A 27,948-nucleotide genomic window follows, 5' to 3' on the forward strand; every position below is an offset into this window, starting at 1 on the left:
AGAGGATGGCACTTCAGATCCATTCCCAAAAATTACATCTTTGGATACGTGCCTGCCACACTGCACAAGTGAAGAGGATGACTGGCTTGTGGGTGTGTTCCTTTTCCTTGGAGGTCTGTCAACTGTTGACCAGAGGTCCTGATTTCAACATAACTGGCTGCAGCCTTAACATGACGCTGTCATTCATGTTAACTTAGCCCAGACAGTGTAATGAGCTGCAAAACCAAACCACTGTCACATTACTGACCAGTACAGCTTCACCATCCAGCAGCTCTCCTAGCTAAAACCTTTAAAAAAGAACTGTAAAACTATGTATGTAAAAGTGGCCATCGCTATTTGTGAAGTGGGCTATACAACATGACTGTGTGCCTCCCATACACATGTTCCTGTTGGTAACCCGCTAATTCGCATGACGGGTGCATCCCATCCGCATACAGAGAACTTCTGGCTTAGAGTCTTTTGAGCTGGATAGTGTAGTCATGAAAATACGCAGAGGTGTTCAGTGTACCTACAGTGTTGTTAAAGCTTTCCTTACCTGTGTATAGGGTGTTTCCATGCTGCCAGCTTTCTTGCTGTTCCTCATGCTTTGCTATTCAGCCCTGCAGGGACTCTTGCTGTAACAGCCCTTAGAATTAATCTCAGTGTAACTTGGAGAAGGCAGGATGAATGGGAGTTTAGGTTAAATATAGATGTAGTATCCAACTTTTCCTGCTGACTAGACAGGACTTCTCAAGAATGTAGAAGTGGAAAGACCCCCAAATAGTCCTGACAGCTGAAGTATTAATTGATCTTTTTCCAAAAATAAGTACTTTTCCCTGTTGTTTAGACCAGCTGAAGTTGATGGCAAAGATCCTCTTCCACCACCATCTGCAGTTCTGACAAACATCTGTGTCTGCTCATGTACTGAGACAAAGAGGTAAAGCAGCAGAAATTGTAGCTTACTGTGAGAAATAGAAAGATCTTGAGGAACCAAATACTGAAAAGCACTTCTAAATCACCTCTGACTGTGTTTCATGGCTGTAAATGGCACTCGTGCATGTACCTGTTGTTAACTAGGAGATTTGCTTAGCCGGATGGAACAGCAGACTCTAATGAGGAAGGGCCCCTTGCACAACCACAGTGCTTTTAACATGCTTCCATGAAGCTTAGGGTTTTACTGGAAGAAAAGTAAGTGAGGTGTGTTAAGGCTGTTGCTGACTGGGAACATTGATTCTCCAGGCTGTGGAGTTAGTGAGGGGTAAGACACACAGAGCTGGTCTCTGCTGCAGGATGCTTACTGAGGAGTATGGCAGGTGCTCTTCAGAGGCCTGGCACCTGCTCCAGGCCTGATAGCAAAATTTACTTAAGAGTTAACACTGCTGGAGGCTCTTGTGTGTGGTTCGTGCTAAGAAGCCCCCTCATATTACTAAACTCTATGGCTGTTTCCAGAAGCTTCTGGACCATCTTCAAATAGTGCTTCCTATGGATTGTAGAAACTGACTTGGGTTTCTTCCACGAACCTGCAGTAACCTGCTTGTTCCTTAGCAAAGCCTCTTAATTTTCTGAAATCTCTTACAACAGGCCTTAATTTTCACCTGCTGTCCCCAATTCCCATGCCATTCATAGTGTCGTCTTCAAAAAGCGTTGAGTCGATATAGGTAAGATGTGGAATTTGTCATTCAATTTTACCAACACTTTGCATAATGTTAACATGTTGTTACTGTCTGTGCTGTCCGTGCATAGGCTTTGGATAGTGGGGTTTACCCTGGGGGGTGAAGGAAATGTGAGAAGGAGATCTGTAATTAAAGATGCTCAGTGTTTGCTAAGCTGAGCAAGGGTACTGTGGGTGTCCCTGGGGGTTGGCTGAGGGATGGTCCCATCCAGTGCATAATTCCTTCTCTTGTCCCTGCACCCCACAACCTTCAACACCACCTGTACTGGGAAAGGAGCACCACACTAGGTGAAGGGCTGTATTGGCTCAGCAGTATTTAGTAACTGTACATGAAAATGTATTTCAATTTCATGGAAGTTGTTTTGATGCTGTATGCATCGTTTCCCTGTCCTTTCCTGTCTTTATTTGTCCTGCTTCTTGAAAGGTGCATTGTAGTTTCTGCTGATTTGATTGACACAGTATCTGATGGGAGGTGTCTGGCAGGAGAGCTGTGTCACGGGCAGTAGGGGGAACCTTAGCATTCTAGCTTCACTGTAAACAACTCTGAGCCACGATTACTGTCTTCAGTTCTGACTCACTGAAACACAATGCCCAAATTAAATTTTCCTAGAACTTCTTGTTACAGAAGCATTTTTTTCCAGGTACCTCACTAATTAAGAATAAAACTGGGATTTGATACATCATAATTTAGAGAGGAAGGAGATGGGGAAGGGGATTAAATCCACCTCTGCTCCAAGAAAAATACTCCCCCTGTCCCAGCCTCAACATTGGAAAATTGCAGGAATGTTTCTTTGCTGCTGCACTCAGACTTATAGCCACGTTTCTCCTTTGAGGCTAGTTGATCCACCTGTCCTTTGCATATTATGACAGCCTGGATGAAAGGCAGCGTTTTGTGTGCTGGAGTTGATTTAGTAGTTACTATACTTCGTTTTACTTCAGTGCTAACTTTAGTCATTGGCAAGGCTGAAGTGTAAACAGGCAGAGGGGAGATGAGTGCAGGAACCAGATGTGTTTAGCCTTTGAAAGCTTTTCAGGCACCACTGTAGCAGTGTTGAAATCCAGCAGGGAAAACGTGGAAAGGTAATGGCAAGTAGCAACAGCAGAGGCAGAAGGTAAAAGTGATAACCAGCGCTACAGCAGCCTACCGTCTGATATCCTCTTCTGTGGCTCAGCTCTTTCCCAATGGTGCCATCCCCTGCCAACAGGTCCCATCTCTCTGCTTTCCACCAGATTCCACCACCTTTTCTCCACTATTCATCTGCTCCCCAGTTGCCCTCAAAGTAATTTCCAGTTATTCAGCCTTCCTTCTGTTGATCTATTGCCTCTGCTAAGCCAGCGGTTTTTTCGATACTTCTGCTGGTTTTGGCTGGGATAGAGTTACTTTTCTTCGTGGTAGCTTGTATTATGGGGCTGTTTTGGATTTGTGACCAGAACACTTGGTAATACAGGGATGTTTTAGCTGTTGCTGAGCATGCATCAAGGCTTACCCTGTTTCTCACACTGCCCCACCAGCACAGAAGTTTCCAAGCAGCTGGGAGGTGACACAGCCGGGACAGGTGACCCCAATTAACCAAAGGGATATCCTATGCCATATGACATCGTGCTCAGCAGTTAAAGCTGGGGAAAGAAGTTTCTCCTGAAACTTCTCCTGCTATCGTTCTGGCCTCTGCCTATTAGCCAGAAAAGGAAGAGGCCATTTGGAAAGCCCAAGACTTTTCTGTGCACCCTTTTAGCACAATGTCAGCAGGGCTCTGTGCTCTTTGGTTTCTTTCTCCATTTGTTCTGAATTCCCTTAGGGCTTTCTTGCATCATGGAATGGTAAGCTGTCCCTATCTGCTTAGTGATTCTCCTAGTCTGAGGTGTACATGCTTCATTTCCTTTGTACCTTGTGTCCAGCTGTGCAGACATCCAGGTGTTGCTTTGATCATCATGATGTGACCTCAGAGGCAACAGCCAATACTAAAACAGACTGATGGCTGTTGGTATGAAAAGCAATAGGATGTTTATCAGTTGTCAATTGGGATCCACAAGTCATTAAAAAACAGTAACAGTGGTAGCAAGTTCAAAATTACAAGCTGAAAGCAATAGGAACTCCATTCTCTCACCCCAAATGGCATGCATGAGCTCCATGTAGAGATACATGGACTGGAAAAATGCAGCGTGTAATAATACAGAAACAAGTGTCTATTAAGGATTAGATCTAATGCCAGTCAAGACCTTCCCTTTTTGAAATGGGAAGATTTTCATAATACCTGTGGAAGCGTTTGAGGAGGTATATTAGGGGACAGAGGGTTTCTCAGTTGAGATCATGGCACTGAAAACACAGTAGCTGCAAAATTCTTGCCACTGGGAAAGCTTCCCATACTTTAAGGCAGTCCCTTAAAGACGATTTGGGTAAGCACAATGTTCTGACAATTCTGACTTTGCGTTAAGTTATTGTTGATGTAATTTGTCAGATGTGGCTGGAAGGTGCAGGGAGGTCAGCCTGGAAGGGATTTTGTTTCCAAAGCGAAAGTCGTTGGGAAAGTAGCAGTTGTGACAAAGGTCTGATGCAGAAAGGAAACCTCACTGACTCCATAGCCCTGAAAGACTGAGTGCTGAATGACATTGCTGTAGACTCCCATGGAGGTGAAAGTCATTTAAGTCACCCCAGCAGGCAGGTTCAGAAAGCCACACTTGGCTGCAGCTTTCTGAACCATTCTGCAGGCATTTAACTGGACTTCTATGGCGTTTTGTGACACATTTCCTTTCTTCTGTCCTCGGGAGAGAGGAAAAATGAAAATTCACTTTGTTGAAATTGTGCTCTCTGAATCAGTTGGTCTTTGTTCAGGTTCACACCTCCCCATGTCAGTGCTGAGGTCTGCCATCATCCACTGGAGTGCACCCCATCTTTGCGTGTCGTACCTGTTCCAGCCAAAATTCACACCACTCCTGGCAAGACTGTTCTGTAGAGTGTTAGACCTTAAAAGCTGCAAACATTTCCCTAAGGCTAAGGCCTTCTCTGCACTAGGAAGATTTGGTAGCTATTACAATTAGAGCACTAAAGACAAATATTAAAGGGTGTAAGGTAAAGAATGATAATTTTTTGGAAAGTCCTTTATGACAGGATTGCAGGGAGAATGAGGCCAATGCCACAGAGCTGTGTCCCTTATTCCTAAAATCCATGACAAGCTAGGGAAAAAAAAAAAAAAAAAAAAAGCAGCCCTATGCTAAGTTTGTTGTATCTGTCTTTTGACCATCAAGCCCGAGAACAGAAAACTCCAACTCAGCATCATGTCAAATCTGGAGGCTGCTTACGAGTTTTGCTCTAGATGCAGATGGCATACTTCTACCCCTCCATCTTTGCCTGCATTGCTGCAGGGTTACATGCTCCCTTCGGTCCAGGGTCCCATCTTGCAGTCACACCCGAGCACCGTTCCAATGTACCAGGTTAAGTTAGTTCATGAAAATACTTGCTTTTAGCAACCTGTGGTGGGCTGACCCCGGCTGGACACCAGGTGCCCACCACAGCTGCTCCATCACTCCCCTCCTCAGCTGGACAGGGGAGAGAAAATATAACAAAAGGCTCATGGGTTGAGATGGGGGCAGGGAGATCACTCAGCAATCACTGTCATGGCAAAACAGACTTGGCTTAGGGAAATTAGTTTAATTTATTGCCAATCCAATCAGAGTAGGATAATGAGAAATAAAATCAAACCTTAAAACACCTTCCTCCACCCCTCCTTCCCAGGCTCAACTTCAGTCCCGATTTTCTCTGCCTCTGCCCCATCCAGTGGCTCAGGGGGATGGGAATGGGGGCTATGGCCAGTCCGTCACACGCTGCCTCTGCCGCCCCTTCCCCCTCAGGGGGAGGCTCCTCACACTCTGCCCCTCTCCAGCGTGGGGTCCCTCCCATGGGACACCGTCCTCCAGGAACTTCTCCAACATGAGTCCTTCCCACGGGCTACAGTTCTTCACGAACCGCCCCAGCGCGGGTCCCTCCCACGGGTGCCGTCCTTCAGGCCCAGCCTGCTCCAGCGTGGGTCCCCCGTGGGGTCACAAGCCCGGCCAGCAAACCTGCCCCAGCGCGGGCTCCTCTCCACATGGGGCCACAGGCCCTGCCAGGAGCTGCTCCAGCCTGGGCCGTCCACAGGGTCACAGCCTCCTTTGGGCACCCACCTGCTTCTGTGTGAGGGCATCCACAGGCTTGGTGTCTGCATAGTTGTTTCTCTCACAGATTCTCACTCCTCTCTCTGGCTGCGGTTGCCGTTTTGCAGGCCCACCCCTCCCCTGTCCATCCCCCACCCCTTCTTTAATATGTTACTACAGAGGTGCTTCCGCTGCTGCTGAATGGCTCAGGCTTGGCCAGCAGCAGGTCCATCTTGCAGCTGGCCGGCACTGGCTCCATCAGACACGGGGGAAACTTCTAGCAGCTTCTCATAAAAGCCACCCCTGCAGACACTCTGCTACCAAAACTTTGCCATGTGTACCCAATACGCAACTGTTATGTCACTGACCATAAATGTCAGTAAGCTTTTTGTCATGGGGTTCCTCGCCATTCCCTTCTTCAGAGGCTGAATGGATGGCTTTTTCGCCCTTACACCAGCAACCCCTTCAAACCCATGGAAATGTCAAGGCAGCAGTGGGCCTGCACAGGCTGCAGCATCACTAGCTCATGGAGCAGCTGCTTGGTGCGAGGGAGAGCACCAGTCTGAGCTCTAAAGCTGAAAAGGAGCAAGACTTCCTGGGAACTGGAACATGCTGGTGAGGGGATGCTTTTCCCCTACTGCAAGTTGTTTCTCCGTTTCCCTGCAGTACCAGCAGGAAGAATACCTGTGAAATCACCTAGGAAAATTAGAAAAACAAGACCCATGCTAAATAATGACTAGCAACACCAAGATCTTCGAAGCTGGCTTGCACACAGCAACTCACAGATTTCATCATGTGCAGCAGTATTCCTTTCATAATCATTCAGACTGGTTTGGATGACCACTGCTTGACTCCAATCATTCAAAACAACTTTTTTTTTTTTTTAATTGCTTTTTTATTTATTTGGACAATATATATATACATATGTACAAAAACATCTATGCCTACTTTTTTTTTTCTTTTCTTTTTTTTACAATTTTATGTGATTTACAAAACAGGACAGCAAAATAACTTATAAAGGATACTAATACTGTACAAAAATAAAACTGATTAAACTGTTGGAAGTTGGTATTTTACAGTGTTACAGATTACTAGTCTGTAAAACAGCATTTTGAAGTACGTGTCCAGTCTGGTGTATGCTGGGCTAAGTCCATCTGCAAACTGAAAACAGATCTGTAATACAGGTCATGTAAAACTGTTAAAAAAAGAAATATGTTATATAGTTATACCTTTAAAGCCATGACTTTTCTATAGTAATGGGCTTTCTTAACCAAGGAGAAGAGCTGTCCTAACTACTAAGTACTTCCAAAATCATACAAGTACATACGGTATTAGAGAACCTGATTTTCCTTTTCTTTTCCAACACTTGCAACACTCTTCAAAACTTAAGTTCAAGATGCAAAAAACTAACCTGCAGTTTATTTGTTGGAGCTTTTATTATTTGCTTTTATTAAAACAAAAGCCCCCAAATCCCCATTGAACAAAATAGAATCTCCAAACCTGACTATTCCCAATGTATTGTTAGTGGTTAATGAATCACATTAATCCTCTCTCCAATGCTGAAATACAGCATACATTACAGCAAATGGGTTACCATTTAGGAAAGTTTGTTTCAGAAACAGGATCTTGTCACATGCAGTGATGGCATACGCCTGTATGTCCCACTGTCCCATGGACCAAAGTACACCCCCCACCCCACCCCCAGTCAATTCTTTCAGATGTTGCAGGAACAACGACATTTGTTTAAATGCGCATTCTACCCCAAATATGCAAGATGGAAACCATAAATCTGGCCATTTACTTCCATGTATCGGTTAATCCTGGTAGCCAAGTGATCAAACATCTGACACGCTGATTTAGGAGCTGCTTATCAGCTGTGGCTTCCCATTGTGGTTGACAGGATGTGAAGGGGTCTTGTATTTCACAGGATCAGGCCTTAATTTTCCAAGTGTTGCATTTGTCCTACAATATGGCAACAACCCAGACTGCAGACTCAAAATTTTGCAAGATCTTCACAGAGGAAAATGAAGACAAATGTGCATGCACCTTTGAATGTCACCAGGCTGCACGTGGCCCTGACCCCACTCAATGAGGCAGCATTAACAGTACTGGTAAGCAGAACGCTTTCTTTATTTCTAGATCAACAGAAATACCAAGGCTACCTATTTTTATTAGGAAGAATTCATGTCCCTATAACTCAATTCGGACACCAAAAATTAAAGTTTGGTTTCTAAAATAAATGTTTCAAAAAGCTGAAACGGAGGTAGAAAGTGTGCTTGGTTTCCTGATGTCTTCACTGAAGAAAACATATCCCAGACTGCTCAATATCCCCAATGCCTTAAAAGCAGTTCTCTTCACATGGAATTTATCATAAAACTACACAGGTAAAAGCACTGAATGCAAACTGATTTCTAATGCTGAAAGCCTTATACAACTGTAGAAGAAAACACCCTAATCTCTGAGTTTTTTATGTTTGTTACTAGGAAGCAAGCTTTTTATCACGTAAAACAGTAAGATACTGTAATTGCATATGTACTAACAAGATGTTTTATGTACAGAATTTTACAAGACAACCTAAATTCATTTGCAGTGGAAACACTTTGGGTTTCAGTGTGATTACTCATGAGATGAATTTGGCCCCAAGTCTCTATAGTAGGGCTGCACCTGCCCTTCCTCTTCTGGAGGAAGGGGTAAAAACCAAACAGGACAAGAATGTTTCTGGAAAAAATAATGTGTAAACAGAATTATCCTCCCTTTATGCAGCTGGGAGGGGGGGGGTGGCTATCACTGATAACCTCTTACAGTTCATGCTTTGTAACCTAAAACCCCCCAATGAAATAGCAAATGACCATGAGAAAGTTTTCCTTCAGTGATGTTTTTGCTCCTTTTAAAGAGCAAAAAATAGCTTTAAAACAAAATTAATATTGCCTTTATCACTGTTTGACGTGCCATGCATGACACGGGTACAACACAAAGTACCAAGAGAAGCTTATGTTGTAAGGAGTATTACAACACAGCTCCCGTCCTGTATTTCCAACTAGCTCATGGTTTTTCCCCATACTCTACAGAAACGGCGATCCAGAGATACAGGAGCCCTTTTGAAGTGCTCCTTACAATAATTTCAGCTGTTTCCATTAGCAGAGTGCTCTTAAGGAAAGGTCTACTCTCTCCATAAGCACACACAACTCCCATGGGAGTTAGGCAAGGGTATGAAGAGAATAAATCTTTAAGGCAAGTTTACGAAGAGAAAAAGCCTTTAAAAAAGCAGCAGTTTATAAAGATGGTAGCTGCTGTTATGCATCCATTCAAACAAAACACAGCAGAATAAAGCACTGTTAGTGGCATTTCTATAGTACAGTACTGTATTTATTGACAAAATAAAAGTATAGGATCAAGTGAGAGACATAGGTTTCTGCTCCCACGCCCATGCCACATTATCTAGGCTGGCTTGTATTTTTCCAGGTAAGTGAATAACAGCTAAATACACATATGGTCAGAAAACGACTGAGCTGTTGTGGGGCATTTTTTTTGCTTTAAGTATCTTCTTGAATTATACATGTTTTTACTGGAAAAGTACAGCTTATATTCAAAAGTGTAGTTAATACAAAGAAAAATTAAAAGGACCCATTTACTTTAATGGGCCTTCTTGAGTATAAATTCACCTTACCTCAGTATATCAATGAGACATGATTAGTAACATACGTAATGTTTCTCTTAACAGTCTCTTTAAATGCAGGATCATTCTGACACAGAAATAAACCCACTTCTACAATGTGCTATGGAGTTTTTATCTGAGAGTTATTTACGTGACTCAGAAAGTGTTTTTACTTGACAAACTCTAAATACAAGCAGCATTACACTGTTCAACAAAACATGTTCATGACACAGCAATCACAAAGACCTTGGGGTCATGCTACTGTGGTGGCACAGGCCAGACCATCCAGTCAGACGTATGTACACCAGCATCAGCACTTTACATTAGAGGCGGTGGTCGCCCCTTCTGCTGGCTATCCTTCCCCTCCTCTCACCCTGCAGTCTACTTGCTCCAGAGTGTTGTTATCAGAGCAGGGTGGGGAGGTGGAGGACAGGGAGGGGGGCACAGAGTATTTTTTTTTTTCTTTTTAATGTTGGCTACATGTGCTTTTGGATGGCAAGGGTGACTGGCATCACAGCCGATGCTCATGCTCTGATGCTGCTGCCTGCACCCTTGCCACAGCTCGCTTCCCCTGCCTTCCACACTCCCCTCCCCGGGCCAGCCCTGCCTTCACAAGGAGCTGCTGGAGCTGGACTTTTTGGATCGCTTGATCATGCTGGGGTGAAATTCGGTGTGGCGCCGGGCATGCTTTGTCAGGTGGTCGCTCCGCATGAACCGCTTCTCGCAGAGGGGGCATCGAAACTGTTTCTCGCCGGTGTGGGTTCGGTAGTGCCGGGTGAGCTCGTCAGAGCGGGAGAACTTTTTAAGGCAGTCGGGCCATGTGCAGGGGAATGGTCGCTCGCCTGCAGAGAGGGAAGGATGACAAGACATTTCAGGGGGTGGGGGTAATGCAGGGAGGCACGTACCAGGTTCGCCAACGAGCCAGGGAACAGGCTGCTGAGGGGAAAAAGCTGCTTTTGTTTCCTGCCATCGTGCCAGCGTCTGTGGAGTTGTTGATGACTCGCTTCATCAGGTTTCAGCCTCACCTCCAGCAGAAGCCAAATCCCTCCAACCGCATGAAACTCACACTCCGATGCAGAACCTTACATGACCCCAAAGACTGTCAAAACAACAGATGAGCTCTGCTTGTGCCTGCACGTTTTTCATGTCAGGCTCACTATGGTGGTATGGGAACAGAGCGCCAATATTATTCCTCTAATGCTTCCATTCTGCTGAATAAAATAATTTGTAACCACTAGAAAAGAAGCCAAAAAAAAATCTTTCACCTAAGACAAGTCATTCTAGCCCTGGGAGAACTGACCAGGGAAGGACTGGGGAAAGCAGTGCAGCCTTGGGTCGCTAACACATAGAACAAAACCATTGCGGCTGCAAAGAAAAGTCCCTTGCCCCCTCTCCTCCCTTCCCCCAGAAATCCAAGCTGCTCCAGAGTGTCTGTCTCCTAGATGGCTGATTTGAGGACAGGAAAACTGTCTCATTATTCCCAACTATATTGATATAAATGTTTGCTATGATGGTGAAGAACTAAACCAAATATTTTAACCTAAACCACACCACGCCTTTGCTTTTGTGTGAGGACTGAACGGCACTCACTGTAATCTTCCTGGCACGACACATCCCTGCAGGTCACCTCTGTGGGTTGCACAGGCTGTGCCTACAGGCACAGACACAGCATCTCCTGACCAGCAAAGCTGACCCTGGTCCATGGCACAGACAGAAATCAATGGTGCTTAAGTTCACATGAAAGCTTTCAGTCACAGACATCACACATTGCTGCAGTTTGATGTCTTAATTCCCTTTCTTAAGAGCCTCCTGAAGGGAATATAAGTGACAGCTATGTGACAGCTATTTATAGTCAACCATGAAATTATAAAAACTATCCCAGGAGTTTTCCAGCTTGGAAGAGTTGGAAGGAAACTCAAGAACTCCAGTATTTCTTGGTATTGTGAAGTTTGGCACAACAGGCGAGCTTGCTTTACATTTACAGACTGCAAAAAAAGGAGTAGTTTACAAGAAAGTGTGCCTTGGAGTCCTCCCCAGACACAACAGCAGCAAAAAAGGCTAAAGGCTTCAATGAACAGCCCAGACACAAAGAGGCCAGCCAGCATTAGAAAAGAATGGCACAGCTGTAGGGAGAATAAGAGAGGCGGGGGGAGTGTCTGATGGCATCCAAAAAGCCCAGGAGGATAAGGATAGACCAGGTAGCTACATCGTGGGCCCAGAAAGCCCTAGTGAGCTTCTCTTAAATAACACAGCCGTTTTCACAGTTTAGGCTCCTAATGATATGGTGCTCCCTGACAGGCGGCTGCTCCATCCCAGACCAACCAGTGTGCAGCGGAGCTGCAACTGGATGAGCAGGACCGCGCAGGGTGCAGCAGTCCCTCGGGCAGCCGCAGCATGGTTATGCTTTCTTCCCTTACCTCGTGGCGATGCTGGTCCTTGGTCAGGGCAGAAGGATGCAGAGGGAGCCAAACCGGCCTGCTGCCTGAGCCCGGTGCAGGCACGGCTGCCAGCCATCCTGATCCAGGGCTATTTTTTTTTTTTATAAACAGGTTTCTTGGCTCCCTGCTGTATGCATTCAGACACGGTTGGAAGCCCTTCTGAACAACCACTGCTGGTACAAAAGAAATTAATTAAAACAGTATGTAGGCTCACACATGCATGAAGGCCATGACCGCAGCGACATGGCCGAGCAGCACCAGGAGCTGTACCGAGTGCTCACACCACTATCCTCCCCTGGCTTTGCCCTGCCCAGCGCCCAGCCTCGGCATCTGAGGCAAGTGTTTCACTTGTGCTGCTCTTTTGCTATCTACCTCACGGTTTCTGTCGCAGCTCCTGCAAGCAGGCAGCAGTGGGAGGTGCAGAACAGCTTTCTAGCTCCCCCCCGGGGAAAGCAGAAGCGCTATACCTCTTGCATGTGCGGAGGCATCCAGTACATGGCTCTATGTCAGGCACTCGCAGCTCAGGCATCCTGCCTCAGGCCCAGAAGCTGCATTTCCAACCACCTACCCCAGGACAGCTCTTTGGCCTGCAGAAGTGCCTAACTGTACTACATGGAGACAAGTGCTTAGGCTGGATAACAAGGATCACGCTCTTGGGGGTGCAGCACCTACATTTTAGACATGGTACTATCCAACCAGGGTGCCTAAAAGCAGTGTTTTGAATTGGCTCCACATAGCCCTTGAGCTTCCCCCTGCCCTCCCAGAACTACAGGTGGGAAGACAAAATGCAGCCCGGTTACTGGAATTCACCCACTCCACATGCCAGGTGGAAAACGCTTCTAGGTCCTGCAGCATAACCTCAAAGCTTTGGCGAAAGGCAGGCTTTGCTCAGGACCCCTTGTATAAGTCTGGCACTGCACTCCCCAGGGAACCAGCCCTGAGCCAGGCAGGGCGAGCACGCCAAAGGCCACAGGGAGCCTGGCACGGTGGAGGCATGCCCTGCTACTGACGAGAGCTGCCATGCACCAGGATGGTGAATGCAGAGGAGATGCTGCTGGAGACAGCTGGCTGTGCTCCCTCAGACTCATGAGAGCTACCACCAGCACCCACCATCCACCGCTAAGCCCCAGGCACAGTGGCAGAGAACGGCACCACCACCTCAGCGACACAAGCCCACAGAGGCTGTCACAGCCACTTTGGAGGTGCATATACAAAAGCAGACCAGGTATAATCCCTGGCATCAGGATGCATTAAACTCCAGACTTCTCAGAACAGAGAGACAAGGGGGAAGGGAGGCTTATTCCAGGCCCTCTGGGGGTGTCTCCAAGCCTGACGATCTGCTGCTCCCCTTGGTTACAAAGCTGGAGCGGAAGACACCAGCCTAGAGGGTTGGCCTCAGGGACAGACTTAATAGGTGCAGAGCCGGTGTACAGTGTGTGTCTAGGCAGCTTTTAAGGCAAGGTAGAGATACCTGATGACATGTGATGATTGCCCACTCAGCAAAAACAGCTGCTGTATTTGCTGGCTGCATCTGACATGCCTTTTTTTAAAGCAGCAGAGATGCTTCTGTAAGAGTCCACTGAGCAAATAGGTCTTGCAACTCACACACAGCCAGGCAGGCAACAGCCCACAGAGCTGCAATGCAAGCTAGTGCTGTCTCCATCTGGAGATACAGATTCCTGTGTCATGTCTCAGTCAAGAAATACCTTTTCCATATGATTTTTCCCCTTAGTTCTGGAAGTAGTAATGCTAAAGCTTGAAACAAGCAGAATGAACCGTCAAAAGAGGTTTATGCAAGCTTCCTATGGTGGCAGTATGCTACTTATGCTTTAAGACATGCCTTAGATGGGATTTCCATCAAGAGATGAAGGAAGAACCAATGGAATATCATGATATCTTAAAACTACATGCAGTATGATCTGAACACAAGAGATAAAAGATATAAATAATTACTTAAAAAAAATTATATATATACATATATCCAGGGCAACTTACAGAACTAACAAGTGAAACAGAAACTGATTTACAGGCTATAGGAATAGGTACATCTGCAGAACTCCCATTCTTCGTCCTGGGTGCCACCAGGAATGTATTAAGAGGCATAGTTTATGCTGAGCACAAGCTAGCAGTGACTCTTCAGAGGTCTTCTATGGAGTCTAAAGAACTCCAGAAGGCCTGACTTGCTTTAAATCCCATACAGATATAAAGGCCACTATAGATCCTTTTGATCTTTGTTCTCTTGCTTCACCTGACCTTGTCTCCCTGCTCCTTCTCGCCACCCTCTACTGCAAATGGTTAGTTTCTTCTTTGTGAGTTTAAACTCTGTATCCAAGCTGCTTTGTATGCCCTGAGGCAGGTCCACTTTATTTTATTCCATTTCCATTTTATTCTGAATAGACAGTAAATTATTTAGCTTTTTGCCCTACCCTGGGATTTCTTCATATTGTAGTCTTGCGCAGGAAAGGTTTCTGGAAAAGAATACAGAGTAGGCATTAGCAGACTTGTTAATAGTACAGGTAGTACTGGTATCCTCATTCATCATCTGCCTGCTCACTACAAAAATGCTGCTTTAGATGTGGATGACTGAAGTTCGGAGCTGCAGCTCACAGCGGTTTTAACAAAGATTAATTCATTTGGACAAATGAGGGGACGAGAAGTTCTGAGTGACTTTTCTGTGAGAGGGGAGGCTGTGTTTGAAAAAAGCTGAAGACAAAGCCAATGACCACACACTTGGGAAAATCACTTGGCATGTAACAGGACATGCACTAGGACTGCAGCACACTGAGCATCTGTGGTGAAATGAAGTACTAATTTTACATGAATTACTGAAATTGCATGAGCACTGGCATTACAGAAGACATTCAGAGATTGTTGTTGGTGTGGATGGAAGCCCGGCATCGACGAACCGTTTGCTAGGCTCATGCTGTCTTCCTTGCTGGCAAAAGTGAGGCTGGACACAACCATGAGTCCGGAGTCTGGCATCAGTACTAGCTAATGAAGAACAGTTTGCTGTCAAATAATGTTAATGATGCTACTTTACACATTAACTAGAAAACTAAATGGACTGTAGCTACAGCTGCATGAATGGACACCTCATTAGACACCCCTGACTGGCCTATGTTATTAAAGATGACACCACCAAGCACATGGTAGGACTGTGCTGCCCAGTATTCACAGCAGCAACTATTTTAAGAATCAAAACTGCAGAATGGTTCAGAGTTTGACTTCTGGGATGTGGTGTCTATTCATGGCTCCCACCTTGCCCAGCGGCTGACATGGCACAGCTAGCCAGTACCTCCTGCTGCAGGGACACCTCCTGCCTGTGGCACCTGCCCTGAAGCCCAGCCCAACTGAACTGCTGCAGGGCTGACCCCTCCTGCCGGGCAGCTGATGGGAAAGAGGAAGAAGGGAAAGCACACAAATATGGAAGGAAAGCCCAAATAGCAAAATCTCTGGCCACCAGCAGGGAGCAAAACTACTTGGCAAAACAGGACTGGCGTAACTGGCTCTGCATGGTTCAAATGAGAGAATCTAATCCCCACCTTCATCTTCCAAGGTCCTCCTTGGTACCTCTGTGGCTGCTGGAGCCTAAAGTTTCCAAAGAAATATTGGTGCCCTAGGAATAACTGGTCCTGTACCACAATACTTGACTTAGAGATGACAATGATAAGCATTTTTAATGTTTTCTTCCCTGTGATCCCACTTAGCCACCACTCTTGTATGTCTCAGTGTCTTCTGAAGTATGACAGGTTCTGTAGGTGGATGTCAAGAACATAGTCCAGCTTGTTGCAAGGAGGAGGGAAAAAAATAAAATGCAGGCTATCTTCCTTGCTTCAGACTAGCTGTATCTCAAGTCTCTCTTACTTCCCCCTCCCAGAGCATCACTTGCCCCACACACCCTGAATGAGCAATCTCCTGTGGGACACAGGATTTTGATCAAACGTTCACATGCAAGATACTCCAGTGAACACGGATCTTACAAACATCTTTGCATCCACTTTGGGGCAGAGAGAGCAGAGGCCTTTTGAATAGCCTTTTTCCTCTGGGATATTCCAAAATCAGGTCATCAAAACACATGGCAACCACAAGGTACAGATGCTGGTATGAAAAAACACAGAGGGACATCTGCAGTGAGGATGCTAGGTACTGTGTGCCTAGAACAAGGGCTTCTGCAACACCTAAACCACAGCCATCAGGTCAGGCAACAGATCAGACACTGCTTATGGGGCAGGCAATGGATGGATGCACCAAGGGGGTTTATTCTGCCAGCACTCAGGACTAAACACTACAGGACAATTCAGGTGTTAAAATGCTGCTTTCAGCAAGTATTTTGACTGCTCTGACATCCTCAAAACAACCACTCAACAGCTGCATGCACATGCACGTGTTTGAGTCCCTTTCAGAAGGCCAGATGCAAACCCACCTGCTAAAACCTCACCACTGCTGGGCTGCTGGGAACCTAAATCCCGGCAAGACTCAGTCTTGCAGTTACCTCCACGTGACACAGCATCAGATGCAAGGGACATCATTACAGTTTCTCTGCCAGATCACAATCCCTCCTGCCTGCCACACAAAAGGCTTTCTGTGTGTGTGTACACACAAACACACCAGTCAGGGAAGCTACCTGAGAGCAGCCAGAGTTACATCTATACTTTCATAGTTGAGAGGAGTGCCCTCAGCAGTACACTCTTGGGTACACGGGACAAGTTCCTACCTCTTCCCCTTTCCTATCTTACCTCCATTTGAACCACCTTTGTTATGCAGCAATACTTAAATATTAACTTAGCAACAGCGAAAGACCACCTCCTAGCCTGGTGCTTACGGCACTTACTTGGGACTGAAGAGCACTGGGTTTAAGCTCTTCCCTGTTGGAATGAGTAAATACTTGCTAAGGGGCAACATTTTTGACAGAGGAAAGAGGAATGCAATTTCACATTCATTCAGAGAAATGATATATTTTTTGTTATTTCACAAAGTCTCTCTTTATGAGAGACATGAGATATGTCACTCAAACTGAGCTATTGCCTCCCGTGTCCCTTCGTAGATTCCCGAAGTAACTTGGAATCTATTAGTTACATTCTGGTGTCTTCAGCAGGCAGAGCATTACAGGTAAGGTTGTTCTGCGTGAGCTGTTTCCAGTAGCATCTCTGAGGTGCATGGTGCTCGGCGTAGGTAAGAAAAGATGGCATTATCCCCAGTGAGACATGAGATCTGAGATATGGACATGAGATTAGTCCATGTTTCAACAGGCTCTTCCCTGAAGTTCAAGGTATTTACAGAGCGCTTTCAGGCTATTCACAGTCATTGCTACTTGAATATAGATGGTGAACTACGCTATCACAAGTAAACAGTATATGAAGTGTGCTTTGCCATCACTACCTCAGAGTCTGGCTGTTTAATCTTAACTTGGCCTCTCCCTGCTCTTACAGCTGCAGGTCTGGGAGCTGTGCAATGCCAGCACAGCAGGTGATGAAGGGGAATGATCATTCCTGCAGGGATCCTAACAGCTAGGGCTACAAGACACACAAGCTAACAAGAGCAGGTGACACCCACCACACAGTCTTCAGCGCCACAGCACAACAGTGTGCAGAAACTCGGTAAAGCTGCATTTTCAACACATCCATCTGGAAACAGTATTTGCACTCTTACGGGTGATGCCTGTTCATTGCTTCTGTTGTACATGTCCACTGCTTTACGTCAACTCAATTAATATACAATCTTCCTGGAATGCTTTCCCACTGTGACACATACATGTCCTTAAAGTTTTTATTTTTAGCAGGAAGAAAACTCAAAACCAAAACCAACTAAACACTGGGAGTCAGGCAACACTGAACTTAATCTTGAAGACTTTTGCCTACCTTACTTAGCTGGCAAGGCTTCCAGTCAGTCAGTAGGATCATGTTTCTCCAAGACCTAGAAACATTCCTGTTAGAACTCCAGCCATTCGCACATTTCATTAACCCGTGAGAATGGGCATTTCAGATGGAGGTCTGAATTTAGCAAAAAATGTCCTGGTGGCTCCACTTTCGGCTCTTCAGTCTTCTTCTAAAGGATCTAAAGATCTGAAGTGACATTGCATGAGCTGGATAAGAAGGGCTTAAAAGGCTAAATTTCAAATTATGCTCCCACAAAATACCCCGAAAGGCCCCCAGAGAGCAGAGGATTGTCAGCGTATCAGCATCTGACCAGTCTGCCGAGCTACTGACAATCTAGAACACAAGTAACAAAGCAGCACAGTCAAAACCAAACTGATACGGGGGCTGGATCAATGCTGTGATATCCAGATTGCTGCACTAGGCAAGCTGCAGTGCTTATCTTTCCTTTCGACCAGAAATGCTGCTCAGCTCTACTGTGCAGACCAACCTAGGGAGCCATGCCTCTGCCTACAACCCTGCTACCAAACACTGCTGAAAGCCAAATGCCACACGTAACGAACTCTTGGTATTGTTTGGACCTAGTCTATACAATGATGCAGCTGGCTGAAAAGCCTAGCCGAAGAGGGAGAACTTTTCACACATTAGGTTTTTGTGTGTTTAACCTCTTAATTAAGGGTACCTGATGCAGAGGTGAACCTCCCGTTGATCTGCAGCACCACATCCTGAGAAGCTTCTGGGATTCACTTCCCCAGGCAAGTAAACTCCTACAGGTCCTGTATGAGGAGACATCTCACGAAACAGCTGTATAGCATCTTCTCTGTCCCTCTTTCCTGACCAGGAGGATCTCCTCTCAGCAACCAAGTGCCCTTTAACTGGCTTGTACTCACACCATGATAGACAATGTACATTCCTTAAAAGTTTGTTTCTCCTGCCAATTTCTCTCCCTCTCCCTATCAGTGTCTTGCCTGTTGCTCCATGCTGCCTGCCCAGAGGTTCTGACTGAGGTTGGTTGTTTATTCTCATATGCCTTTATTTTCCTTGGAAACTCTTTGGCCTGCACATCCCTCTCTCTTCCGCTCCCCACCATCACCTTTGAGGCTAACTATAACCCTATGCACTACCAGTCATAATCAAACCCTTAGAACTGCCCATTTAGAGAAGTCTGTGCATTTTCAAGTAACTTTCTGTGCACCTGCTGTTGCTTGTCATTTTCTTGGTCTGAGTCCCCTGCCTTCTCCTGACCTCTGCAACACATTCAGGGCTCAGGTCTCGCACATCTTGCCTATGTGTCTGGGCCTTTTTCTGTGCTCTGAAGGGAAAGTCTGCAAGGCTTGGTCACACCATCTCAATGTTCAAGACTCTCAAGTGGACACATGACTCATAATCCCTCCTACCACCATCAAACCTCAGCAGAGTTTACATGTACTATACATACTCCTGCAAGACCATCCCGTAAGGGATGGGGAAACCTAAGGTATGGTCATGTTGTAGAGCTATCCCTTCACCTGCCTTCCCAACAAACAGCTTTTGGCTTGTAAGCCACTGGGGATAATGCCATCTTTTCTTACCTACGCCGAGCACCATGCACCTCAGAGATGCTACTGGAAACAGCTCACACAGAACAACCTTACCTGTAACGCTCTGCCTGCTGAAGACACCAGAACGTAACTAATAGATTCCAAGTTACTTCGGGAATCTATGAAGGGACACGGGAGGCAATAGCTCAGTTTGAGTGACATGCTTGTCCTTGTGTCCCCGGGTCTTTGCAAGTTAATACATCTCGAATGTAAGTACATATACATGACAGAATGAAGAAGTGCCTGATCGTACTGCAGAAACACCAGGGGTCTGGCGAGGAGTGATATCACCCCGGGAAGGGACAGAGTTCAGACTTCCCTGGCTTCCTCCTACAAATCCTGCTCTGCTGATTCAGGCCGCGTTCAGTGGGATCGGCCGCACAAGCAAGGGGGCTGTTCGCACAAACAGGACGTGCAGTGCCACCTGCTGACCCGTCTCTGTTGCAATAACGCAGAAGACAATTGCTGATGGATGGCTAATTTGTGTCGCCTGGAAACTGAACTAGAGTCATCATCAAAGGCCCAAACTTCAAGCAGTTACATAGACAAATTTAGCCTTGGAAATATGGAATGCCTTTGAACCAACATATACAAGGAATCATTAATAAAATACAGAACTCTGAGCATAAGAGTCTTTGGTCTCCTACTCTTCTACCTGTACTTGGTACTTCATTTATTGCTTTGCATTAGCTTAGTAGAGATGGCCTGGTGAGTTTTTGTATTCTCACTACACAGAACAGAGGAGCATCCAGAGCCTTCCAACTTGCTTGGTTAGTATCCATGAGTAAAGAGGGCTGTTGCTACAAGCAAGCTCACAGGTGCAAACAGAAGTCCTAGAGCCATTTTCCAAGACAGAGAGACTGAGATTAAATATTCAAAGTTTAAGACCAGGAGGCTTCTACAGGTGGCTGCATACCTACTTCCACTAAAGGCTACACAGCAGCAAGAAACCCAGTCGGTGGCCCAATAAAAAAATGGAAGGCAGATGAATTCAAGAGGCTCAGATATACAAGAGAGAAATGAAAAAAAGGAAAGAAAATGGTACTAACGAGGAAGCATTAATGCTCTGCAATATGAAATTATGAATTAATTCCAGAGGTCCCACTGAATCCTACTGTTGCTAAGGAATTGTTCTCTCATCTATAAAAATAATCAGCGTTAGCAGTATCATTTAGCATTTCAGTTAGCTACAATTAACTGTTCACATCAGGAAGCTCTGGAAGTTCAATGCTGCTGGGTGTCTGTAGTGTTTTTAATTACACAGACACACTGTGAAGGTACATCTCATACTTGGAGCTAAGGCCACCCACTTGTGAGCAGCACATGCTAAAACTCATGCCACTTCGGGATGTACTTGTTATAACACTACTGCTTACAGCAAGCCATGTGGGTTGTACAGTACATTAATTTACACGTCATCCCCCAGAATGCTATCCCAGACAATGTCTACTTTGGTTCCCATGTTGGGGTGGATAGTTGAGCATGGGGTAGTAAGTGGAAATTATGCTAACGCATTTTCTTGGTCACTTATGAGCCAACATTTTGCAAGGCATGAGTTACGTTCAGCCTCCAAAAGAGCATCAGAGCTGCAGCCTCTGAGCCGGTAACAAAACAATCCTTGGCACAGGTCCCGAGGTCAGTACAGGGTCACCACTGAATGTCCTCTCTCCTGGCTCATGGAGGCAGTCTTAACTGCCTGACCACGGAGCTCACCGCGCTGAGCCGTGTCCAGTAATCCTCCTCCTACCCCGATCTCTGGAGCTAAGCACCCAGCAGATCTGGCAGCAGGGCACTGGTAGGCAACCTGCACCGGGTCGCCTCCTCTGCAGTGCACACACACCTAGGCTCACAAGCAAGCCCGAGCAACAGAAGCTTAGCTGGAGCTCAAACGTGGCCACATCCCACCCGAGCTGCGTTAAATACTACAGCAATGCCTGGCAGCACACCCCTCGGGTGATCAGCTCGTTTTGTACTTCACCACTTACCATCACTGTGAACAGACAAAACCCAGAAAAGAACCACCGTCTAACTGAACAGACGTGAAGCACGTGAAATTAAGTGTTGGCAGCACTTGTCTCCTTTGATCTGCTCCTTCCCATACTTCCACGCAACCCTTTAATTTAGAGGAATTTTTAAGCAGCTTTGTGTGCTGCACTGTGGCCCCAATTGCAATTCAGAGACGTAAAGGGTTCCATTCAGCCCCTTGCACTAGAGGGCTTAAAAAAAACAAACCACAGAAAAAATCACAGAAAATTCTACAATTGCTGTCCCTTAGTGCTCAGGCAGAGCCGGAGGAAATACGAATCGCTGCAGCAGAATTTTTTTTTTATCTGTAGGTTTCCATGTTGCCACACCCTCTAAAGCGCCCGGGCGAGGACAAGGGGTATCGCGCAGCCTGATGAATTAAGCCCTTGTGGAACGCGCCTGAGCTGGGTCGCGACCACCGATACCGCGAGGACCGCCGGGGCTGAGCCGCGGCCAGCCGCCTGGGACGGCGCCCGTTTCTGCTCGGCCGGAGCCGCGGCGCCGGCACGCTGTGGGCACTAGTCCGGCGGCGGGCTGCCCCACCGGGGGGAGCCCGCGGAGCTGACACCGGTTTTCAGGGGACGCGCTTCATAAGTTTTCCCGTCCCTCCCGCTGGGTCCCGCGCCGGCCGGCCCGGGGTGCCGCCAGCGCCAGCGCCCCGAGTGCCGCTCCCGCGGCGCGAGGAGCCGCCACCGCCCTTCCCCGCGGCGCGGCGGCAGCGCCGCCCGCCCCCGCCCCGGCACCGCGGCCGCCGGCCCGGCTCCGCCGCCGCGAGCTGCGGCTCAGGGAGGCTCCGCAGACGCGGGCCGCGCAGCGGGGGAGCGGGACGCGGTGGCGGGCGGAGCCGGGGGGGCGCGGGCAGCGCGCGCCCGTCCGCAGCGCGGCGTGGGCCGTCCCGCCCCCACCCGGTTCGGGGATACGCGTGGCAGTTCGGCCGCCGTGCGGGTGCCCGCCCGCCTACACCGGCGGGAGGCCCCGTTCCCGCCGCCCCGGTGACTTCCTCACCCGACACCCCGAGCGGGCTCGGCGCTCCCCGGCGCTGCCGCCCCGGCCGCGGGAGGCGCCCGCTGCACCCCGGCAGCCGGCAGCTGCACCCGCCCCGCGCAGGCAGCGGGCAGGCAGCGGCGGCAGGCGCTGCTGCAGCCCCGCCCGGGGCGGCCGCCCGCTCCCGCTGCCGGTCCGGCACCGCCGCGGGAAGGGACGGGAAAGGAGAGGAGGGGCGGAGAGCGGCGGGCGGGGGGGTAAAGGGGTGCGGGTGGGAAGGGAAGAAAGGAAGAAAAAACCCGAATCCCCAGAGCCAAGGCGGAAAGGCAGGGCGCGGGGGCGCGAGGGGGCGCCGGGCGCGCCGCCGGCCGGGTTCATCTGAGGACAGGCGCTCGCTCCCCCCTCCCCTCCCTCCGCCCGCCGCCGCCGCTGACCTGTGTGCACCCGGTAGTGCGCCTTCAGGTGGGAGGACTTGCCGTAGACCTTGCCGCAGCCGCTGTAGGGGCACTTGTGCCGCTTCTCGGCCGCCAGCTTCCCCTTGGGGGCGTCCCCGGCGGCGCGCAGGCGGGGGGGCGGCCCCGGCGGCGGGCTGCGGGGCGGGCTGGAGCCCGGCTCGGTGGCCGCGTCGCTGTCGGAGCCCGCGTCCTCGTCGGGGCTCTCGACGCTGTCGCTGCAGACGGAGGGGGCGGGCAGCGGCCGGTACTTGTTCAGCTCCAGCAGGCTCTTGGCGATGGCCAGCAGGGCGCAGTAGTCCTTCCAGGCGTCGCGGGGGTCGCGCAGCTCCCGGGCCGCCTCTCCCTCGCCCGGCACCTTCAGCCGCGCCGCCTCGGGCACGGCGGAGCGGTTGGAGATGGAGACCAGGCACTGCGCCGCCACGAAGTCCACGTAGGCGACGGCCGACATGGTGCGGCCGCGCCCCGGTGACGGGGGGCTCCGGGCGCCTTCAGTGCGCGCCCGCCGGGCCGGCCGCGCCGCCGCCAGCCATGGCCCGCCCGCGGCGCGGGGCGTCTGCGGTGCGGGCAAGAGCGGCGCGGCGGAGAACGGGGGGAAAAATAAATAGCGGGGCGCCGGGCAGGTCCCTCACCGCCGCCCCCCGGGGGCGGCGCGCAGCCGGCGGGGGGGGAGCACCGCCCGCCGCCCGCCCGGCCAGCGCGGGGGCCGGGGGAGAGGAGACCGCCCGCCGCGCCGCCGCCCGCCCCGCGCCGCGCGCCGCCCGCGTGCTCCTGCCCGGGAACGGCCGCGCCGAGTCCCATCACGTCAGGTTCGGAGCCCCCTCCCGCCCCCCCGATTGGCCAGCAGGCAGGGCCGGCCGGCTCTGTTTACCTTCTCCCCCCGCCACTCACAGCGTCCCTTTTCTAGGGGGGTGTGGCCGCCGGGCGGCCGCCCCGCCAATCCCCGCGCTCCCTCCCCAGGCCGCGTGCTACTCCGGGCTCCCCGCCGCGCCCGCTTAAAAGGGTCCCGCCGCAGCGGCGCGGGGGAAGCGGGGACGGACGGCGCTGCGGTGGGCTGCCCGCACGCCGCGTAGGGGCGCCCCGCCCGTGCCGTGCGCTCCGCGGCCGAGGCGGCGGCGGGCGGCGGCCCTGCTCCGGGAGGCGGCGGGGCCCCAGGCCGCGCGGCGCCGAGCGGGTTAAGTGCCCTCCTGGAAGCCCTACGGTCCCAGCAACCGGCCGGCCAATGGGAAGTGAGCCGGTTGATGTCACTGGCGGGGCCCCCGCCAATCGGCGCGAGGTTCCGAACAGTGCGCAACACTTGTAAACCCGGCGGGCGCCCGCGACCCGCCCGGCCCCGCCCCCCGCCCCGCCGGGAGCGCGAGCCCTGGCAGCCCTGCCGCCGGCGGGGCGGGGGGCTCCCCCGGGGCCGGGCTGGGCCGTGGGAAGGCCCTTCCCGGGATGGGTTTCGGTGACCGAGGCGCGGACCGGAACCGGCGCCCACCTGCCCGCGGGGTGAAGCTCCCCGCCCGGCCTGGGGACCGGGCTCGCCGCGCCCCGCGGGCAGGAGGCGGGAGCACCGGCCCTGTGCGGGGCGCGGGACCCCCGCCGCCCTGTGAGGCCCTCCGGAGACACCCGGTGCCCTTAGACATCGCGCCGCCGCGGCGCCATCGCCGAGACGCGCGGTTGCCTCGGGATGGGTGTAGGCAGGACCCCGCTCCGTGCCCTCCCCGGGCCGCGGGCGCTCCGTGCTGGCCAGGCGGGCGGCTCGACGGCGCCCGCCCACCCTTTGGACACGGGAGGGAAGTTTGACGAGGCCGTGGGAGAGCTGTGCGGGGCGGCTGGCCAGCGGCGGTCGGGCCACTCGCAGCCCTGTCCGGTGGCCCAGCTCGAGCCAGCGTTGGCCAAAAGTAGAACGGCTGCCCGGCGGGAGAGGCGCTGCCGTCGGCGCGGCGAGTCCCGCCGCCCGGTGCCAGCTGAGGCCCCGGGGCGGCAGAGCCACCGCAGCCCGGTGCCCCTGGCTGTGCCCTGCCGTCCCCGGGCGCGGCCCGGCCTCCCTTGCAAAACGGACAGGGCCCGGATGGTAAAGAGCTTTATGGATTGCCATTAATCTCTTTAACTGAACATGGAAATAACGAGGAAGCGACTACAGAAGCGTGGCAGCGTTGCAGTCTCCCTGCAGGAAATAGAAATGAGTAGATGTCAGCCATTTTGTACGCCAGCCTGCTAAATCTCTTGGTACGACCTTGGGCAATAATAATCCTTTATCACGGATAATTCGTATAAGGCTGAAATAATTTTTGCGTGTCATAGCGGGGGGGGTGGGGGTGGGGGGGGAGGGAAACAAGCCACAAGCCAAACCACAAACCCCCCAAAAGAACTAATGGCTGCATCCGCAACCGTAACCAGATCATCTGTGGGGTGATGGAGATCAAATAGAAAACATGAATAGAGCAATTTACCTAACAAGGCGTACCCACGGGTCACCTAACATCCCTCATCAAAGGATGAATGTCACTTTTGCCCTGTTCTCAGAGTGATTTTCCTGGCTGATCCAGCATCCACTGGCTGCAGGTGCTTACAAGGCACCAGGCAGAGTAAGAGGTCACGTTCTCCAGGTCTGGTGGGAAGGAGGAAGAGAAAGGGTTGTCGTTGGGTACTGCTAAAACTGTTGATACATACGTGTCTTTTTCTGTTTAGAACTGGTGGTTACAACCTTCTTTTTTCTTAGAGGAGCAACAGCATTTTCCACAGAGAACTGCTGCCCACACCCCACCCCATTCATTAACCTGGATATCAAGGACATCACTTCAAATTGCCCATTCCAACAGCTTTTTTCATGGCACTTTCAGAATTTCTTTTGCTGACACCATCCAAGAGTTCCCACTAGGAGATGTCATATCCAGCTTTCAGTGACACAAAAGTTGCTTCCCAGAAGATGACTTGCCTGATCCAATCATCACATTAACAAATTCTCAGTTACATACCTCTTTTTTATATTAATTTGTACAGTTCAGAGAGGGAAGTGTTAATAAAAAAAAAGTCTGAACCTTTTTTGTTTGCTAGCTTCTTTTGTTTTAAGCTAATTCTTGGCATCTGGTTTAAAGACTAGAAAATAATCTGTGGCCAGTTCCATAACGAGGAAGCATTCTGAGCTTTTAAAACAATTCCAGTATGCCTCCAAGAACACAATGCCTTTTCATTTTGATGTATGTAGCACTCCAAAGCTCCAAGACTCCAAACTAACTAGGTCCAAATGACATTTGTGAAGTAATGCAAATGGAATTTTATACGTGGAGATGGTGTCAAAATGACCGCGGCTCCTTTCTGAACAATAGCACATAGGTGGCCAAGGAACGGGATTGTGCTTGCGAACTCCTTTGTCTCCAGACAATCTGGATGATGGGGGCCATAACCTGGATTTGACTGTGGTGATGGTAACGTTTGGATTTGGTTGCAGAGCATCCATTTAGCCCATAGTGCAGTTTTAATTCACAGCAAAGTTAGTTTTATGCAATACCTAGGCTAACTGAGGATGATTGTCATAGCTTGTAGAGGCAATAGCTTAAATCTGCTACAGCACTTCAGGGTAGCCCCGATACCATGGGTGCCTTTGGCACCATATGGCACTCTCTTGCCGGAGCCAGGAGTCCAAATTCAACCCACTGTTTATGGCTCCAGACCAGCTCGTGTTTGCGCTCCACAGGGTTGCCAGGTGTGGGAAGTCTGCACCCACCGCCCCCCCACTCGCCCCTACCTGCCGGCCTCCCAAGTGTCAGGGCAGAGGCTGGCGGCTGCCATTTGAGAGCCAGCTGCTTTTCTCTGAGCCGGGGGAAAGGTGTGCAGACGGGGCTGTTGCAGGGGGCGTAAGGGAGGAAGGTGGTCACCCCCATGCAAGTGAGAAAGGGAGGGGTGGGGGCTCAGGTCACAGCCAGGGGCTCATGCTTGAGGGGAGGGCAGGGAGATGTTGCAGGGGGAAGTAGCAAAGAGGAGAGTGAGAAGTGAGATTCCAGCACCTGCAAAGAAGGAGAGGGAGAAGGCTGTTTGTGTATATGAAGGAGAAGGCATCATCCTGTGGCACTTACGCTTTCCTTCCCGGAGAGATGCACACCTGTTCCGTGAGGGAGGGGAGGCTGCAGTGGAAGAAGAGTGATTCGTTATCTTTGAGGCTTTCAAAAATGTACTCTTCAAAAGCAGAAGTTTTCAGAGTAAAAACCATGCTGGCTTTCCTTTCCTCCACACCCAAAATATTTCGCACCCTGATTCTGTGCCTGAAACACTGTACCCTTTTTTTGGAGGATGAGAACAGTGCCCAAACATCTGGCAAGCACACCCAGAGAGACCCACAGTCTGTGGGAGCCCTCAGGTTTTTCTGGTCCAAAAGTACCTTTGCGTAAATGACATTTAGTGCCACTGTGACCAAGAATACTTCCTTCTGAGGAGCAAGTGGGCACGTAGAGACTGGCAGAAGTCTTCTCCTCAAACAGAAGTGATTTGGCTTCAAACCTTGTTCAATTGCTTCTCATGGGCTCTTCTGCGGAATGCCAGAGTTTCTTTGACCATGTCTTCCTGGCAAGACAAAATAAAGAAATCCATCCTGTTTCTGTATTAATATTCGCTAATATTTTGAAGGCCAGAGGCTCCAATTGTTATTCCAGATTCTGCTTTTACTTTTTTTTGTTCTCCAGGGCCCTTGAAACTACATGTGGTATAAGCTCCATATGATTTGACAAGATGCTGAGGACTGAATGATGATTAGAAATGGCTGAAATTATATGCCGAAATAAATGGCCTGTTTGCTGACCTGTGTTCCTAAAGCCTGTAACCATGCTGAAAATTTGTTACATGATTTTCTTCCAGCATTACAGAATGGCAATTCAGTGGTCATATAAATATGAACACATCGTAAAGTATTTTACATGTATGTGGTACCTTTCACACCAATGTGTTGTGCAGATTGTCTGCCTATATTATCAAGGAAACACAGCAACCTCTTCCATCAGACAACAGCAATTGCCCATTTTGAAGCCTGGTGCAGCAGGAAGGAAGTGTCTTAACCTTTTGAAGAAATGCCTCTTGGTCACCAAACACACACAGCAGACAAAAAGTTGTTTTATAAAGCCATCTGAAGAAACAGAAGCCTTTGAATTCAACTTTTGTAGATCAGAAGATGAGAGTCAGCACAG

At 49.6% G+C, this 27,948-nt stretch overlaps 1 protein-coding gene and 1 long non-coding RNA gene across 4 annotated transcripts; one reads left to right on the plus strand and one right to left on the minus strand.

Annotated features, from left to right (window-relative positions):
* Positions 1-7,134: 7,134 nt before the first annotated feature.
* KLF9 (Kruppel like factor 9) lies at positions 7,135-23,483 on the minus strand. Of its 3 annotated transcripts, XM_040578962.1 has the most exons (4): positions 22,769-23,483; positions 14,299-14,340; positions 11,852-12,042; positions 7,135-10,276 (listed from the first exon to the last, which is right to left on the minus strand). In XM_040578962.1, exons 1-4 carry the CDS (start codon positions 23,235-23,237, stop codon positions 10,127-10,129), a joined length of 852 nt encoding a protein of 283 aa, XP_040434896.1. In that variant the 5' UTR covers positions 23,238-23,483; the 3' UTR covers positions 7,135-10,126. The 3 variants fall into 3 exon arrangements, with proteins under 3 accessions (XP_040434896.1, XP_040434897.1, XP_040434898.1); XM_040578963.1 differs by lacking the exon at positions 14,299-14,340 and having other exon boundaries at positions 22,769-23,481; XM_040578964.1 differs by lacking the exons at positions 11,852-12,042; positions 14,299-14,340 and having other exon boundaries at positions 22,769-23,468.
* A 777-nt stretch (positions 23,484-24,260) lies between these two features.
* LOC121081649 lies at positions 24,261-27,565 on the plus strand. Its single transcript, XR_005825750.1, has 2 exons — positions 24,261-25,000; positions 25,463-27,565. It is a non-coding gene; the product is annotated as an uncharacterized LOC121081649 (long non-coding RNA).
* The last annotated feature ends 383 nt before the right edge of the window (positions 27,566-27,948 follow it).

Source organism: Falco naumanni, chromosome Z (assembly GCF_017639655.2).
Source record: "Falco naumanni isolate bFalNau1 chromosome Z, bFalNau1.pat, whole genome shotgun sequence".
Classification (NCBI taxonomy): Eukaryota; Metazoa; Chordata; class Aves; order Falconiformes; family Falconidae; genus Falco; species Falco naumanni.

What these genes read in the sequence shown, in the direction of transcription:
- KLF9 (XM_040578962.1), bottom strand. Translation starts at nt 23,237, where the DNA reads ATGTCGGCCGTCGCCTACGTGGACTTCGTGGCGGCGCAGTGCCTGGTC. An exon ending in CAATATGAAGAAATCCCAGG is followed by an intron (nt 12,043 to 14,298) that starts GTAGGGCAAAAA and finishes TTGTACCAGCAG; the next exon opens with TGGTTGTTCAGAAGGGCTTC. An exon ending in AGGACCAGCATCGCCACGAG is followed by an intron (nt 10,277 to 11,851) that starts GTAAGGGAAGAA and finishes CCCTCTCTGCAG; the next exon opens with GCGAGCGACCATTCCCCTGC.